The 17558-nt window shown below is 44.5% G+C and overlaps 2 protein-coding genes across 4 annotated transcripts in view; both read left to right on the top strand.

The window, feature by feature from the left end:
* OSBPL5 (oxysterol binding protein like 5) overlaps window positions 1-17558 on the top strand; it is a 212596-nt gene that overhangs the window by 45900 nt on the left and 149138 nt on the right. The window lies entirely within an intron of this gene.
* Window positions 300-7374, top strand: LOC143829933 (uncharacterized). 2 transcript variants are annotated; one of them, XM_077321551.1, is made up of 3 exons: window positions 3058-3573; window positions 4052-4232; window positions 5490-7374. In XM_077321551.1, the coding sequence occupies exons 1-3, from the start codon at window positions 3542-3544 to the stop codon at window positions 5712-5714; spliced, it is 438 nt and encodes a 145-aa protein (XP_077177666.1). In that variant the 5' UTR covers window positions 3058-3541; the 3' UTR covers window positions 5715-7374. The 2 variants fall into 2 exon arrangements, 1 of the variants encoding a protein (XP_077177666.1); XR_013228286.1 differs by lacking the exon at window positions 4052-4232 and having other exon boundaries at window positions 300-3573.

The raw sequence follows: 17558 nt of genomic DNA, 5'->3' as shown, positions 1-17558 counted from the left end.
AGGTCATCTGTCAGGACTAGCTCTGTCTCTACCCCATAGCCAGGCCGGGAACCTGAATGAGATGGGTCTAAGACTGAAGCTTCTTCCAAGAATGTTGACAGTTGGACCGCGACAGTCCTCTCAAGTATCATCTCCAGAAATGCTAAGTGCGAGAGGGGATGATAGTTGATAGGTTGTTGCAGTTCCAGGGATGTTTTTTTGAGCAGCAGATAAACCAGTGCCTCTTTTAGCCCTTCCGGGAATTCTCCTGTTGAGAGGGAGAGGTTTATTATCTCCTGGGGGGGGGGGCACTATTCTTATATTGGTTGTCTTTAGCAGCCATGATAGGAATGGGTCTAGAGGGCATGTGGTTGGCTTTGCCACCCTAGCATCTTGTTCACTTCTGTCAGCATGAGTTGTCTGAAGTTACTCAGTGTTCTCGCCAAAGACAGCCAAGGGGCCTCTAGTTCGCTTTCTGTGTCTAAGGTTGGAGGGATGTCATGGCAGAGTATCAAGATTTTGTCTGCAAAATGACTCGCAAATGCCTCACAGCTGATGTTCAGTTCGTTATTAGTTTGGCGCCCTTCCTCCAGAGTGGTAAGAGATTGAACTATCCTAAATAATTCAGTTTAGTAAAATTTGTGTTTTACCGACTTCACCGCCGTCTCATAGACTCTTAACTCTTAACATTGTGTTGTGTGTATGTTTGAATTCTGAGTGACATGTCATTTCTGGGCGATGTGGCAGGGAGGTGTGGTCAGCTGACCTCATTTCTGGCATGCCCTGAAGCCTGAAAAAAAATTCAGATGTGCTGCTGCAGTTAATAGGATGAGAAAAAGCCCACAAGACTTATCTAAGGGGGCCATTGCTGCTGCGGGGGAGGAACACCGACAGGGACCTGGCTGGTTGGAGAGATTGCCCAGCCCTGGCATTCTCTGAGCAGTATGTGTGTTGGCATGGCAACAGGGTGTGTGGCTGAACTGGGCGTCAGTTAAACGGATGGCCTGATATTCTTTGGCCTCTTTCCCCCCTTCAGGGCGCCCAAAGACGCATCGCTTGGTGGAAGGAGCCTTTTTCCTGGCCCAACCGCCTCGCAATGTCAGGGAAGCCCAGCAATTTTATTTCATTTTACTTTTTGAGGGAAAAGGGATGCTAGACATGCTGCAGGGCATTGTTTGTTTATTTGTTTTTTAAACTAACAAACAACTAAGCCTCTCACAGGCCGTTTTGGCAGGAGCGTTCGCCCCTTCAGAAAAGGAAGGTGAGGGAGAGAGGAACAAGTGACCATGGCACCGAAAAAGGATGCCAGTGGGGGGAAGCCCCAACTGCCCATGAACTGTACTGTACTGGTGGCAGCTGCTTGTTCCAGGGCCTTGGGAGCAAGTGATGGGACAGGCACATTTCATGATGCAGCGGCAGCAGGTTCCTCTGAAATTCATGGGATGCTGGGGGCATTAAGATGCCTGGCAGTGGGATCATCCACCTTGATAGAGGAAGGGGGGGTCTAGGTGGGAGAGGTGAGGCTTCTGCCCCCCATCCCCTTCTAACAATTGTGCAGGGGGTGTTTTTACTCTGCAACATGCGGGCCCATCATTTGGGGGTGTGGTAGATCCTGGCTGCAGTTGTACAATTGGGGCAGGACTGGGGCAGGTTGCTGTGGGCCCATCTTGGTGGCAGGAATCATCTGGACCACCAGCCATGGGGAAGGGAACATCCATGGTTTTCCTCTAAGAGGATTTGCACAACCAAGCCCGTCAGAGGTGGTTTAGGTTCTCGTGCGTCTAACCACTGTGGAATTGGCAGTTTCTCTTCTTGCTCACCTGTGGCTCCATGGGGTTCAGGATACCAACAACCCCCTTTGTGGCCAGGGGGCCATCAGGATTTGTCTGCTGGGCCTGTGGGCCAACACTTGGCTGACTATCAAGCTTGAGGTTATGCTGTAGGACTGCAGACATGGATGGGCCAGGAGGCAATGCCTGGGTGAAACTGGCAGCAACCTGGCCCTACGATGACTGGGTGGTATGGACAGGGCTGGCCAGCTCCACATCAAGGTATGCAGACTATACACATGGGCATTGACCCTACAGCAATTGCTATAGCAGCACATCAGGGACAGGCCAGTGTAGGTGCGGTTAGTATTCCTAGCTCCTCCAGGAATGTTCAACAGGGAGGAACAGAGCAACAAGAGACAACTGGGCATAAGAGTATAATGTATGGAGGAAAGTACTCCAGGGCCTGGCAGGCTGCCGGTACCTCGGGTGAGTCCTTTTCTCTGAAGGCCAACAGGATGGGACCTATTGGCATCAGGATTCTTTGGTTTTGTGTATCTGATCTGGATGATGAATCAGCTGCATTCTTTGCATATTTATTATAAAGATAAGGCGGGGATGGGTTAGTCCACGAAATCCCCTTTGGGTTATGCATCTGGGGAAAACCCACCTGGTACTCACCTTACTAGGAAATCAAGAGGGCCCATGATGGGTATTATGTTGACATATTTAACAGGTTGTGACCAGACAGAGATGTCCCAAAAATAGGGTTCAAAGGGGATTTAAAAACAAAAAAACAACAACTTTACAGTGGGATATAACAATCACTCCTTCACTAACTGGTTAAGGGGGTAAACAGATTTTCTACGCTTTGTGGCTGATGCTCTCCCAGAAGGGAGTTAGCACTTGGAGAATTTATCAAATGTTTTGGAGGCCAAAGCACTTTTTGGGGATGCAGAGGCCATGGTGCATAATGATTAGGCTCACAAGTGATCTTCAAACAACACCCAGACAAGGTGGGACTTAAAGGACCATGACACCGAGAATATGAAAGTGAGCCCATATGTCAGGAGGACAGAACAAGACAAATGTAAGCCCATGTATAGGAATGATGGGTGGGGCACCTGTTGGGAATTCAATATAAGCATGTGCCAATACTTTGAGCACTGCTGAGAGGCTTAAGGTGGAGCCCACTTGAAGAAGAGACGTGACAAGCCAGTGGTTACAAAAATGCCTTTTTGTGGTGATCAGCCCTCTTCCAAAAAAAAAAAAAAGGGGGGGGAAGGTTGGGATCCAACAGTGGAGCTACAACCAACTACAGTTTTTGTAAGGGCACGTAGCTGGCAGAGACCTCATTGGGTCATCTAGTCCAACCCCATGCTGTACGCCATGGGCACTGTTCGCATAAGCAGAGTTGGCAGGGACCTCCAGGGTCATTTAGTCTAACCCCCTGCTTCTGTAGCAGTCTCGGTTTGTATGAGCAGTCAGTCAGTAACCTTTTATTTGCATAAAGGTTGGTATGAGCAAAGAGCTGCAGGTACCTTTCAAGGTCATCTAGTCCAACCCCATGCTTCTGACAGCAGTCTTGGTTTGTATGAGCGAGGAGTTGGCAAGTACCTCTCAGGGTTGTCTAGTCCAGCCCCCTGCTTCAGGCAACGGTCTTGGTTTGCAGGAGCGCAGAGTTGGCGGGGAACTCTGGGGGTCATCCAGTCCAACCCCTTGCCTCATGCTGAGGCAGGCTGCTGTGCACCAGCTCGGAAGGTCTCCAGGGAAATCTGAGGGGACTTACAGCCATGGGGAACAATGGCATCTTCGACAGCAGATGGTGAGCACTGTCCACTGGCCTGGCTGCTGGTCCCTGGCTCAGGTGGGTAGGAAGGCACCCACCCCATGGGTGGGGAATGGAGCACCCAGTGGCCCTCAGCTGGCCACTGGTGTCTGGTGGCCACTGGCCAGGGCTACACCGTTGTCTTCACCAGGCAATACATGCCCATCAGACAGGCAGTGGGTGCCAGCATTGGGGGAACGGGGGTGCCATGTACTCTGGGTCTTGGGGCATCATTGGATGCCACTGGTGGGCCTCAGCCAGTGGCATTGTGATGCATGATGGGCCCTACAAGGGCCAGTTTACAGGGGGCACCAACCCAAAGGCTACTCCAGGGGAGAATATCATTGCAAAAGGGGAGGTGGCTCCCTGGTGGCCGGGTCAACCTGCAGCAGTGGCCGGACATCACCTGTTGGCTTCAAGCAAGACACGCCTTCTGCAAATGGTGTCAGAGTCATCACCTGGTCTTGTTTTGCAGGGCGGCCAATCCAAGGTTATTTGAAGTTAATGGGCCAGCCTGGCTTGGAGGGGTGTGTGTCTCATTACAGGTCCAGTATGGAAGTGCTGTTGGTGTGGATGGGCGAGCAATGCCAAGAGCTTCCCAGGGCTTGAGCTGGAATGTGCTTGGCACAGGAAGTGGCTGCTTAGGACCACACAAGGTATGCAAGGTGCTGCACCCTAGAAGCCGGTGGAGATCTTTGGCCAAGGAAATGAAGTTAAGGCACCCACATAGTAAGGTACAATGCTCTAAGGGAGCATTCATCTGGTTATATAGTCTCAGTTATGATAGACTGCAGGTGTGTCAACAACTGGTAGATCACTCTGATGCAGGTGCCTCTTCATCCCATTCAGGAATTCCCTAGCTTCATATTTATGCCAGCGTTATTTGGCTCCCCATCACGTGATGCCAATGCTGTTTCCAGCTGGAGGGAGCAGGGGCAGACTACATATTAAGTTCTGCAGGTCAATCCCTCATACCTCTTCACTTCTATGCATCTGATCTGTTTGGATGGCCTCATTGATCATCTGAGCTTTGCGTTGCAGCCCAGGTCTGCAGATATATGAGATACTGTCTGACCAGGCCAGCCTTGTGGGAGGAGGTGGCTGCAAACCTGTCACCTGTCCTCACCAACTCCCCACATAGCGTGGGGGCCTGGGGTTGCTCAGATTCCAGTTCTAGGAGTGATGGGGCCTCTTTTGACTAGAGAGACCAATTTTGTCCTTCAGGGAGGTTGCTTAAATTATGTCTGGGGCTGGGACAAACAAGTGGTTTAGGGAGAAGTGTCACATGGCCAGCATGAGTTCAGGGAGCTGTCTTGGGACTGCATAGACTCCAACCTGGGAAAGTGGCATGGGCCCCATCTGCCTGTGCATTGTAGACTAAGCATATTGCAGGTTCAGGAGGATGTTTCATGGCTGGGCTACTAGCAGATCCAGTCAGGTCTCAATATGCTGGCATATGGGGTTACCCCGGTATGACATCCGTGGATCAGAAGGTGTATGTACATTAGTGGTGGTTCACAATGTCACCACGGACTGCAACCTGTAGGACTTAGGGAACCAAAGGTGGGCTGGGCTTCAGTGCTCAAGAGGAACATGTGCAGGGCTTTGGCAAGGTATGCAGTAGATGCAGAGCAGGGCATTGGCCAAGGGAGGTCTGCCCAGGTTGGGTGGCACAGTACTAAGGGCTTTGCCAGGGCATGCAGTACAATGTTTTCCCACAGATCACAACCTGTAGGGCCTAGAGCCCAATAGGGTTCTGGTACTTGGTGCTCAGGGGAAACATCTCTAGGGCTCCTGCAGGATATGCAGTATGCAGAGCGGGGTATTGGCTGAGAGCGGCTGGCCCAGGGTGAGCATGGGGCGAGGGTGCTCATGTAACTCTTTTCCAGTAACAACCTTTTGGTTTCCTTCAGAGCGGCAGTCAACGGGGGTGCCTGATGCTGGTTACAGAGAATGGCACCATGCGGCAGATGGAATGGCATGCTATAAGACCTGGAAGTGATCCACTTGGGGGTCTGAAGGCATCACCTGGCTCGGACATTGTTTGGATGCAGCTGCCTTCCTGGACATTGCTGCGATGGCAGACTTCCTGTTCAAGCGTGACAGTGGGAGTCCGTATTCCTCAAAGCATTGGCTGACCATCATGGGACGTTGGCTTAGCTATAGTTGTGAACGTTGAGCTGAGCACCAGGAAACATTGTTGCAGTAATTGCCATATGACACTTTGCCAGCATTGGCAGGGGCAATGGTGTTGGGCCCTGGTAACTTCAAGGGACAGTTATGGTCTGGTCTGAGTGGCTAGGATGCCATGTTGCTAAAAGCTATGTCTCACAAGAAGCCCCACTGGACACAGTGGACAATCACCAAGGAATGGTCCCTGGTGGCGAATGACCCTTTCACCTGTCGCGCAGAGTTCTGTGATCTCAGGTGGAGCTAAAGCCTGGGTATCTAGCTGTATTGGGATGTGTATTACTCATTGGGGGCCCCATGGTATGGCATTTGCAGTTCTGGGCCCTTTATAAGAGTGATGGGGTGCACTTGGGGTGCACTTGTTGGAGTGGGGCATGGACATCTGGCTCCATGGGATCCAACATGTTATTTTGAATTGGCTGCAAAATTGAGCGGTGGCGGGAGCTCGAAGAGGTATATACCTATTCGGGCTCAGTGGCGGAAGTGGAGCATGGGAAGGATCAGTTTTGGGGAGGCCAAGCTTGCGCGCTGTCCTCCCCTAGATTTGGGGGGCCCTTTAAAGGGCTGTGTGGATGCAGAGCCTGATTGAAGGCTAGCATTTCCGGGGGGCAGGAGAACCCAACAGAGGCTGGTGCCCAGAGGGGTCACTCCATGGTGCCTCCCCCCCTGTTTCAGCCTGCCATTATGTCCGGGTTTTGGGGCTGGATAGCCAAGGCAACCCGTTGAGGGGCAGGCTGTGGTGGGCTTCCTTGTGGTAGGGTAACCACAAGATGGCATGATTCTCCTCCCATGCTTGCCACGCTCAATGTTGAATAAAGGCTGTGGCCAAATATTTTATGCCAAAATTATGGTTGTCAGTGTCCTCATTAGGTGGTCAATATCCCCCTGCAAGGCAAAAAGCCCACAAGACTTATCTAAGGGGGCCATTGCTGCTGCGGGGGAGGAACACCGACAGGGACCTGGCTGGTTGGAGAGATTGCCCAGCCCTGGCATTCTCTGAGCAGTATGTGTGTTGGCATGGCAACAGGGTGTGTGGCTGAACTGGGCGTCAGTTAAACGGATGGCCTGATATTCTTTGGCCTCTTTCCCCCCTTCAGGGCGCCCAAAGACGCAAAACCCACCCTCCCTCCCTGTTTATGAATTGTTTGACTTTTTGTTAGAAGTTGGGTTATATTATTGATTAATTGTCACAGCCTGCGGAAGTGGAGCATGGGAAGGATCAGTTTTGGGGAGGCCAAGCTTGCGCGCTGTCCTCCCCTAGATTTGGGGGGCCCTTTAAAGGGCTGTGTGGATGCAGAGCCTGATTGAAGGCTAGCATTTCCGGGGGGCAGGAGAACCCAACAGAGGCTGGTGCCCAGAGGGGTCACTCCATGGTGCCTCCCCCCCTGTTTCAGCCTGCCATTATGTCCGGGTTTTGGGGCTGGATAGCCAAGGCAACCCGTTGAGGGGCAGGCTGTGGTGGGCTTCCTTGTGGTAGGGTAACCACAAGATGGCATGATTCTCCTCCCATGCTTGCCACGCTCAATGTTGAATAAAGGCTGTGGCCAAATATTTTATGCCAAAATTATGGTTGTCAGTGTCCTCATTAGGTGGTCAATATCCCCCTGCAAGGCAATGGCTGACTTGGAGAGTGACTGTTCTGATTCAGTATAAGGCAGCTTCACATGTGCAAACCTTTCAGTCTAGCGATGCCAACCCATCCCATTATTATCCTCGAAGCTCTACTGAAAATAATGTTTTTCCACTATCATTCTTGAGATTGGAGAAGGTCCATATTAGATTAACTGCAATTGAGATCATATTGTATGTAGTCAGCTATTAAACCTCAGTTTAGTAGCACATTAATTGGGGTATCTCTGGGGTTGCCAGGTCCCTAGCATCCCAAACCCTAAGAGTCTAAGAGTGCATTATACTTCCCCTGTGGGTATCTCCCAACCCCATGCTTTCAAGGCAATGCCAGGGCCCGGTTCTGATTGGGACCATGATGTTTAGGGAAAGGGGCCTTAGATGTTCTCCCATGCCATTTTTTCAACCTGAAACAGTGTCAGAAAACTTTTGTGTCCCTCTTGTGATGCTTACTGTGTTCTTATAGGGTGGGCAAAACAGTGCCTCTCCAGACTGTTTCAGGTTAGGAAAATGATGATGTCCCTGCATGCTGTGATCCCAGTTTGAATCAGCCCCATGCATACCTAGGAATTCCAGAACACATTTCTCAGTCTCAGTCCAAACTGAGGATGTTCCCAGGCAAAGTGCAGTATGGGAGAGTGCAGTATTAATGGACTTGAGCATGAAATTGGGGTCACTGTGGGTAGGCAGGTAGTTATGAGTTCTTTAATTGTGCAGGGGATTGGACTAGATGACCCTGGAGGTTCCTTCCAACTCTATGATTCTTCTATGATTTTAACAACATATTATTAGATATCAGCCTAAATAAAAATATTCATCACCATCACCATTAGTTAGATATCCAGATCTGAACTCAGATTTGTAAGTCCACCCAAACAGTGAGTCTTAAGTCTTTAGGGAGGAATGTGCAGCCTCATCCGGAGCCAGTTGAATATCACCATCAAATCAGTTGAATCCTCCCACCCAACAATATGTGCACTTTTCCTGGGCTACATTTGCTTGCTTGCTTGCTTGTATGGAACATGCTTGAGGCAGTTCACAGCTACAAGAAGGCAATAAAACTGATCAATGAAAGTGACAGTCCACTCAAAACTGGTCATGCCAGGACATAAAAACAGCATGAAACAAACTGTTTAAAATGATACTGATAAAACAGTTGGGTTCAGGCCAGACCATGAAACAGCTAAAAAAGATAAAATCACTTAGTTAAAAGCCTGGCACCTAAAGGAAAGTATTGTAGGTGCTGGGTCAACCTCCAAGGGAAAGGCATTCCAAAGGCGAGGTGCTACGTGTAGAAAAAGCCTTATTTCTAGTTGCCACCTGCTCTATCTCTGAAGACCCAGGGCACAGAGAGCAGGGCTGGGAGGGCAGTTCTTGACCGGCAGGCTAAAAAGTACAGGACACACTGCCTTCAGTCTGAAAACACTGTGGATAAGGGACACTTTGGGAGTAACTAATGGTATAAAGTATCGTGGAGTCAATAATTGGGGGAGATAGGTGGATACTGCAGTTGGCAGCCAACTTTGTTGTAACTTGGAAATTGATAAACAGCAAAAGGTACAGACACACTACAAATAGAAAACCTAAAGGGAGGCCATTGATACAAAACAATTGAGAATGATCAGTTTCCTGCAAAATTCATTTTCTCAATTTGCTGTTTTAAAAAATGATCAAGAATTCTTTTTGGGCAGCGGACTCTAGATTTACTGTGCAGCCAACCAAAGAAACTCAGACATCGTAACCTCAAGAGTCAAGGAACACTCAAACACAAGGGAGGGGGTGTTTTGTTAGTCCAACATCAGTGACAGTTGGAATCTACACATTTCTTTTATGTTGGCCCAACAATATGAAAGCTCTTTATTTCATGTCTGATTAGTTTTCTAGAACAAATATTGCCACAGCCTTTCAGACTATCATCTACTACATTCATGGGGCTAGAAATTAAAGTGGAAATGTTTGGCAACACTGAATCCCTAATTTTTGCTCCCAATGAGATTTTCCACTTCCTTTCTTCCAGGAACTGTGTACCCAAAACATACAAATGCAGAGTATGAAAGAGGGAGCAGAAACTGGTTATCTATGGGGCTTTTCCCCTGAAATCTGAACCTCTTTTTCTAGTGGACTTGATTCTCCTTGGTGTGTGTGTGTGTGTTTGCATTCATACCAGCTGCCTAACACATTTGATATTTTGCTAATCTGGAGGTTTAGGGGGAAATAAGAGGATTTTTTACCATACTGGGTTGGTTACTCACAGAGTTACTTCAGTATATACCTATTACTCTGATTTAGACTGGAATAACTCTAATTAGTAGAATTGCTAACAAATAAACACTAAAACTCCGTTAGCTGTTGTGGCAAGAGAGAGTTTTCTTTGTATACTGAAACCTCAGATTACTTGTGTCATGTTTGCATAGCTGAACTTGTGTCAACATTGCCACTGAACTCTTTCAGTCTGAGGAATTTGTAACTTGGAAACAAATTTTGCACTTGATTGAAAGCTGCCGTACACAATGGTTGTTGCTTGAGACTACATTTTATTTTATTATTGGAGTTGTTAGATGCAGCAAAGGGTGTGGCAACTGGTATAACTCCACTGAGACTCTGAATGTTTTGCAGCCCTGTTATCTTTTCTGAAATTAGAGAATCTTCCAAAAACAAGCACCCAGATAGAGGACAAGGCCAGCATGGATGATTTCTCACAATTTATGTTAGTATAAACGGTAATCTCAATCTCACGTTTTGACAGTCTGATGAAACCTTTGCAGGTGTCTTGCATCTCTATGAATTTGTGCCATAGTTGCTGGCAGTCCTCCCAAGAGTGATTCTTTCCATCTGTTTTCTTGATTCCTGCACTGTGAGCTGTTTTGTAGCATAATCTTATTGCTTCAGATAAACCTGTATTGGAAATATGTATACATTCTACTGTGGGATGTATGAATTAGGATAAAGTTAGATTAGTGTCAAATTTATGTTCAGCAGTCTTAATTTTAAAAGACTGAACATGTCAAACTATTCCCAAGGGCAGAATTATTGTGTGTAACCACCATGAATGGACTAAAATTTTCACTGTACTGTGATTCATATGATCTGTGTTTGCCCCTTGTAGGAAGGGGGTGCAATCCAGATTGTGGGTAGGTACAAATGCTCTTGTGCAATCATGTACTGGGTTCCAGGGGATTTTCTTTTAATCATTTTAATAATAATGAGTTTTGTATTAGCTGAGAGATAACACAGTAGCTGAAAGTGAAGGACCATCTTTTCAAAAATTGCATACATGTCCCTTCCTACTCATGGGAAACAAAAATTTCCTGTCTGTACATGTCTTACCTTGTAACATCTATGTTATTTCAAAGTTAATGCTAACAGCCATGTAACATGTGCACCTTCACTGCCATTATAAAATTATAGCCTTGCTTGTTTGATACCTTTAGAAATCACGAAGAAGGAACAGTGATTCATGGCTGCACTATCATGCATGGAGTTGGTTTGCTTTATTCTGTCCAAATATGATGCTACTCCTCTGGGCACTGAGGAAACATGACAAACAGTTTACATATTTCATACACTAGAGATTAGAAACTGCTTGGAGCTGGAGCCTGTTAGTCACTGTGGACAGTTAGGCAGAAGAAAATCAACGAAATTGCCTGGTTGGCTACCCTGAACCTTGTTTCCTGTCTGGTTACTTTGCTTTGTTCTTAATCTCAGGGGAGGAAGTGGGATATGGTCAGAAAGGAGACTTTTAGCATCTTATCAGCCATGTGTGAATCACTTAGGTGGAAAAAGCTGCTTGGTGATGCACCAGATCCCTGAAGTATGATGTGAAAAGGTTTCTGGAATTAATAATAAGACCAGGCAAACAGAATAGGTTTTCCTTTTATGAGACAAATTCCTTCAGGATCTCTGCCAAGTTACTCTTATTTCAGTTCTGACTTCACACTTATACATGATAAGCCGTGTTGTGTAGTCTGACAATGTCTCTAAGCCTTTTTGCATCTTTTCTTTTGTGCAAGTCAAATGTGAAAGGTGGGAGACAATGTGAAAGGTGGGAGACAGAAGGGTTTTTGCTTTCTCCCTTCTCCTCTCTGGTACTCCCTGTCTCTTTATCAGTGCAGCTGATCCTGGCATTTTCACTATGCAGCAACTCTAAAGAATTTGGGCTCACCTTTGCCGCATGGCTGCTGCGCTGTGTCATCAAACATAATTCAGTGGTGTAGTGGGTAAGAGTGGTGGATTCTTAAAAATAACATCAGAATAATCTTAATGCTGGGCTTATCCTCGGTACAATAGCCAACAGATATCACCTTAATAGTAGCATGTGATAACAAACTAACACTAAAAAAGGACAGGATAGTATTAAAACAAGCAATCAGTATCATTACTGCAGCCCAGAAGCTAATTTTCAAGAATGCTGACCTACTACCACTTCCATATGCAATTGGAAATCTACTCCCCACCCCCCATCCAGTTAAAAGGAACTCAGGTAACAGGGAAGGAAAATTCCTCCCTGTTAGGGCCTTATTACACATTATACCTTTCATGGGTGTGTCGGGGGGGGGGGGTTTGACACGTGCGGCCTGAGAATTCTGTGCTTGTCTGGCATGCCTGACTGTGATTCTGATCAGTACTGTGATGTGAGGAGAGAGCTTTAACACTCCCCAGCCTTCCAAACCTTCTATTTACCCTTTTGGGGAAACTTAATGAGTACAGGTTGGGGCTTCATAGTTTCCCTAGTTGGGTCACTAGCAGCATCCTGTAGTGCTGTCCCAATCTGCATTGGTCCCATCTGTGCTTAGCATAGAATTCTTAGACCACATTTGTTGACCATGGAGATTTCTGAATTGTGGGTTGTATTCACCTTTGAGATGGGCCATAGCTAAGTGGTATTTAGGTTATGTAGTTGGCATCTCCTATCAAAATGTTGTCAGGTTAATCCATATGTAGCGTGAAGCTGGTAGTTTTAAAAAGCACACTATTCCTATTCGATAACATGGGGGTGGTGCAGAAACTAGGCTTATCTGACTGCATAAGCAATCCATTAATTTTTATGGATCCCAGTGAAGCAATTAATGATTAGTTGCCCTCTTTTGGTTTAAAGAGTGGCTCCTTGGTTAAGCCAGGAATGTTAGGGACTGAGACAGGACAACACCTTTAGCATTAGGGTTTGAGGCAGGCAGAACTTGGAAGCTCTTGGGCAGTTCAGTTAAAAACAACAACACAACTATAACAGTTTCCATATCTCAGTACTAACTATGTGTTAGCATGCCATTTTAATAACTGTATCAGTAGAATAATGGCTGAACAGTATTCTGTTTGGCTCCCCTTTCCTGTCTCAAAGCCCACTTCCCAAGGATAGTTGCAAAACAATATTATGCCAGTTGCATCCCAAAGCAATTCCTACTCAGGAATTGTGTGTGTGTGTGTGAGTGAGGATCCCAGCCAATAGGTAATTGTCCATGCCATTTGTAGGATGCTTTTTGACTTGACTGAAATGGCAGCAGAAGTCAATTAATTGGATAAATTGCCATTTCAATCGAGAGCTGATAGCAGGTATTTTGATTCTTTATTGTCAATTTGGCCTTCTGTGGAAGTTGTTTTCCTACTATTGTACCTTCCATTCAGTTTAGTGGGTTTTATATTCTCACATTAAATATCCAGACATGATGCTTTAAAACAATTCTGAATCTTCTTTTCTTTCTCACTCCTGACTCCCATTTTCCAATTAATATTATCTTTCAAAATGTAGACTCTAGTGGAAAGCAAAGGTGCAGTATGTGGTAGCCAAAATTTCACTGCTAGTATTTACACAGAAAATAATAAGATTTGATGGTTTCCTACCACTGACTTCTTCTTACCAATAATCTCAGCATTTGCCAAGATACCAAATACTTTAAACTCATTTCCTGAAGTGGAGCTTTTGCCTAGTTTCTGGCATGCCTACCTTGTTCCTCACTCTTGGCAGAGTAGAACTATTTACAGTTTGGACAATCATCTGATTATTGTTTTGCACCTGACCAGGTAAGTGCTGCCAAAAGTTTGATAAGTGATTTATTAATTATTATTATTTTCCTGCTACAAAGTCTAATGTGTTTTGTTTGTGAGTGAGCACTGCAAAAAAAAAAAGAGCTACAGAGCACTTGTCTGATAGTGGCTTGCTGCAACATTAACTTGTAGACACAGCCATTTCAGTTCATTGAAAATGGGCTTAGAAGTTTAAAATGGCAGCTTAAAGGGATGAAAAATGTTGGCTTCTGAAGATATAACATATTACTGTGATTAGTGGGAAAATTGGGAAGAGCCTTTTTCATGGGAACATCTAATAAACCCTGTATCAGTAAGGTTATCTTTTGCACTACCTCAAGAAAAAGTAAAAAGCAGACAGCAAGATACCAGAATAGTGGTTGTTTCCCACTTTAAAAAATTCATTCTCTCTGACTGCTTTCCTAACTGATAGTGAAGAAGAGTTTCTAGTTTTTCTCTGTTTAAGGACTTAAATGCTGGCAGGCAACAACATAAAACTGAATCTACAGTGATTTTGTGGGGTTCTTTTGGTTGGGTCATATGGCTTTTAATAAGATATAAACTATCATTTTGTCATTGGACATATTATTGTGGGTTAGTTACAGTTCTGACTATGTTAGCCGTGCTGTAAATGGTCATAAATGAACTTACTAAGCTAACTGATTGCTATGAGTCAGAGGAAGGCATTTGATTGAGCAAACAGCTGAAAATCCAAGCCAAGAACTGCAGAGATAAGTTGCTCAGGAAAAAACTCCTCCTTCAGGTTCATCAAACAGGAATTGGGATTTAAAAAACAAAACAAGATGTTATGATTTTTTAAACAAGATCTCATGATTTGTGCTTGGATCACATGCTTATTTCCAAACATCCCCCAATCAACTTAAACTTGATAAAACACAATAAAAAGCACAATAAAAATATTTACAAATATTTTATATATTTGTTTTAAATAACACCCAAGGTAGTTCAGTTCTTGACAGTTAAAACAATAAAGCTGTTATATTACTGTGAATGGGCAAGAGGGCATGAAAAATTATCTTAAAATGTATAATTTTCCCTTAGAGATTCCTTGGGTCATTGTAGTACCTTCATGAGAAAATTCAACAGGAAGAAGATCCATATCAACTATGAGAAGTTAATGTTATGGTCCTAATTGGTTTTGAAGTCAAGCCAGATATACTTAAAACAGATTTGTCTCTGAAACGTGTTATATTGTTTTTTGTTTTTGTGTTTGAAGCACTCCTGGGCTGATCCATGGTGTCTTCTATTTTTGGACAGTGGCATTGTTTTGACTTTGTTGATTTGTTTATTTACTACATCAGATGGGTGTTGTAATTCCAAAAACGTCTGTTGTAGATCCTGCAAGTGTGAATCTCACCCAGAGAGATTGGAACAGATGTAGCTGTAGCATAGAGTTTGGCTGTAGTCAGTGGATGTTTGGGTGTTTTCAGGATGATATGTGCATATACTGGGCTGTCACCAAACATATCTGCATGCCTCCGATCATCAGGACCTTTCTTTGCATGAGAACCAAGATTCATACCAGCCAGTGAGAAATGAACTAAGAAGAGTCCATGTCTTGATTCGGGAAGCTCCCTGTGTTCATATATTCAGACTTGCTTTGTATGAGTATATTGCATTTTTGTTCTTTTAAAAATGTATTTGAGATTTCACAGCTTGCAAATTATGATAAGTAATGAACAGCAAAATGATTTAAAGGCAAAATGTTCACAAATCATAAACTAGATTAAAATTGAGGTCCTCTAGTTGCTACTTTTTGGTTGCTCTGCTGGTTAAGGTAGTCCACTTGGCATCTACCTTAAGCAGGGGGACAACCAAGAGGTGGCAACCAGGGAACTCTCATCTTAGTCGGTTGTGATATTTTGTGATATGCATTTGGCACCTACCTGAGCCATATCCTTTTCAGCAGTAGTTTGCACCTTGTGAAATGAGCAGGTGAGAGAATCAGCATGCTTAGATATTTTTAGAAATGCTATAAGAGTGTTTTATATGCTAGGGTTTTTAATGGGGTTTGAGCTGCAAGGGTTTTCTTAGGGGCTGGTCTAGGATTTTATTATGCTTGTTTTTTAATTTGGAACTGTAAGCTGCTTTGGAACACTCGAGAAAGGAGGAGTATAACTATTTTAATAATAAACAAAATAGATAAAATAAGCAAATGACAATCCTGACTACTTTTGACAACATTGAACTTTGTTCAGCTAAATGGAAGGGTACTAGCTGCTGTGACCAGAGGAAACTGATCCTCATTGCTGATAGGGATGAGAGAGATGTCTGTTGTTTTATTCTTTCTAGTTATAGTGCTTCTGGTGTCACTTCCTACTCTAAACTGCATCAATATTCAGTGGTGCTTATGACGAGAGTTTTTAAATGTTTTTATGTGTCTGTTGTGCAATAGTATAACTGACTTGGCTGCGGTTTCCTCAAAGACTATATATCAACCTCTTACTTGGATTGCCAGGATGAAGAGCAGCACAGAGACTTTAAAATTCCATAGCCTTTGTGAAGAAAAAGAATGACATTTGCCTGTAGGGTTGCAAGATCCAGATTGGGAAACACCTTGAGACTTAGGGGTATGGAGCTGATAAGGACAAGGATCTCAGTGGGGTACAATGCCATAAAATCTACCCCCCCCAAAACCTTCATTGTCTTTGTTGTCTGGAAAGGAGCTTTCAGAAGTCCTACCTAGAGGCTGGCAGCCCTATTTGTCTGTCAAATAATTATAAATGAACCACACTGTGGTAATTTTGGATTATCACTAGGATAATGTGCTGTAATTCTCAATCAACTGAGAGTATTGGATTTAGAAATGCTGTAGGAAAAATCCTGTAGAAGTCCTAGTTAAAGAAATGAGAACTAGAAATTACTGTAGAGCCACAACTACTGTTTTGTAGATTCCATTGCCCTTAGAGGAAATCTTCCTGATTACTTCTGTTCTCTGGAATAAGAAACTGCTAATTTATTTATCTGTCTAGCAAACGGTGGACTTTAGAGAAATAACACAGCTGTTTGTTAGTTATACATACATTTTCAAAGCATTGTGTAGGGTACTTATTGAAACAATTAGTCTTTACAATGGCCAAATGAAGCAGGAGAATCAGTATTATTAGTTCCATTTTGGAGCTGCTAATCTTTTGGAGAAGAGCCTGAAACTAGTTGAGCTGATCAATTTTCTCTTCTATATTTGTTAGAAAAAGTCTATGAATTCAATGCTGAACTAATTCACCTCTGTTTTCTACTATGCTGAAAATCCCACTGAAGCCATTGGAAATGTAAGATATGAGATGAGACTAAGTAGGAGATCAAACTTTAGCACCAGAGATATCTGGTACAATCCACTGCACCATGACATTATGCTGTGACCATGTGCAGAATTAGTTCTCCTGCTTCAGGAGACAAGTCCCTCTCAAGATTGCTACCTAACCAGTTTTAAAACCAGCTTGATGTTGTACACTTGGTTCCTGTCCTATTATTTATCTTGCTCTTGGTGTTATTAATAGGTGGTTTTCAAATGTACAGCCATTTCTACATAGAATATACAAATGCTCACTTGTTTGTCTCTCATTCACTCCAGACTGAGGTTCAGCTACTGGAGCACCTTCTCTGTAACTTTAATTTAGCTATTGATCCTGGGTCCTCTCCGGATCCAAGTTAATTAAGTCAGCTTATCTGAAGTTGAGGAGTATACTGTCTTTTGGGTCTGCAGAGGAATACTTTTCTAAAGCAGTTTTTCCTGTCTAGTGCACTACTGAATGGCCAGAAGTTTCACTCCGTGCTGAGATGTTCCCAAAACAAATGGCTGAAGAGTTCCACAGCAGTACATTGTTCTGAAGAACACCCACTCACCACTCCTATCTGCACCTTGTGCTATTTAGGGCAGAGCCATCCTGACTAGGATGCTTGCTAGGATTCATCCTATATGAAGTCATTAGAGAAGAACATCTATGTTCAGTCTGATAAGACAGGCACCCCTAGTATTTCTCCCAGATGTGCTGGGGGTGGGGTGAGGGTCTTTTCTGCCACTAGGTAAATTTTAGTAATTGTCTCATCCAAGGAAGGTGCTGAGATCATTTGTGTTGTGCTGAATCACATATTTGTCTAGAATAAGTAACCTTAAAAGGACCAGTCCC

Source organism: Paroedura picta, chromosome 2 (genome assembly GCF_049243985.1).
Source record: "Paroedura picta isolate Pp20150507F chromosome 2, Ppicta_v3.0, whole genome shotgun sequence".
Classification (NCBI taxonomy): domain Eukaryota; kingdom Metazoa; phylum Chordata; class Lepidosauria; order Squamata; family Gekkonidae; genus Paroedura; species Paroedura picta.
Note: the sequence above shows the minus strand (reverse complement) of the source record. Positions and strands in the feature narration are given on the sequence as shown.

Bases quoted from the DNA above. Each gene is read 5' to 3' on its own strand.
- LOC143829933 (XM_077321551.1), top strand. From the start codon at position 3,542: ATGGGGAACAATGGCATCTTCGACAGCAGATG. The intron at 3,574-4,051 runs GTGAGCACTGTC...CTTGTTTTGCAG, and splicing joins GGCATCTTCGACAGCAGATG to GGCGGCCAATCCAAGGTTAT. The intron at 4,233-5,489 runs GTATGCAAGGTG...GGTTTCCTTCAG, and splicing joins GCTGCTTAGGACCACACAAG to AGCGGCAGTCAACGGGGGTG.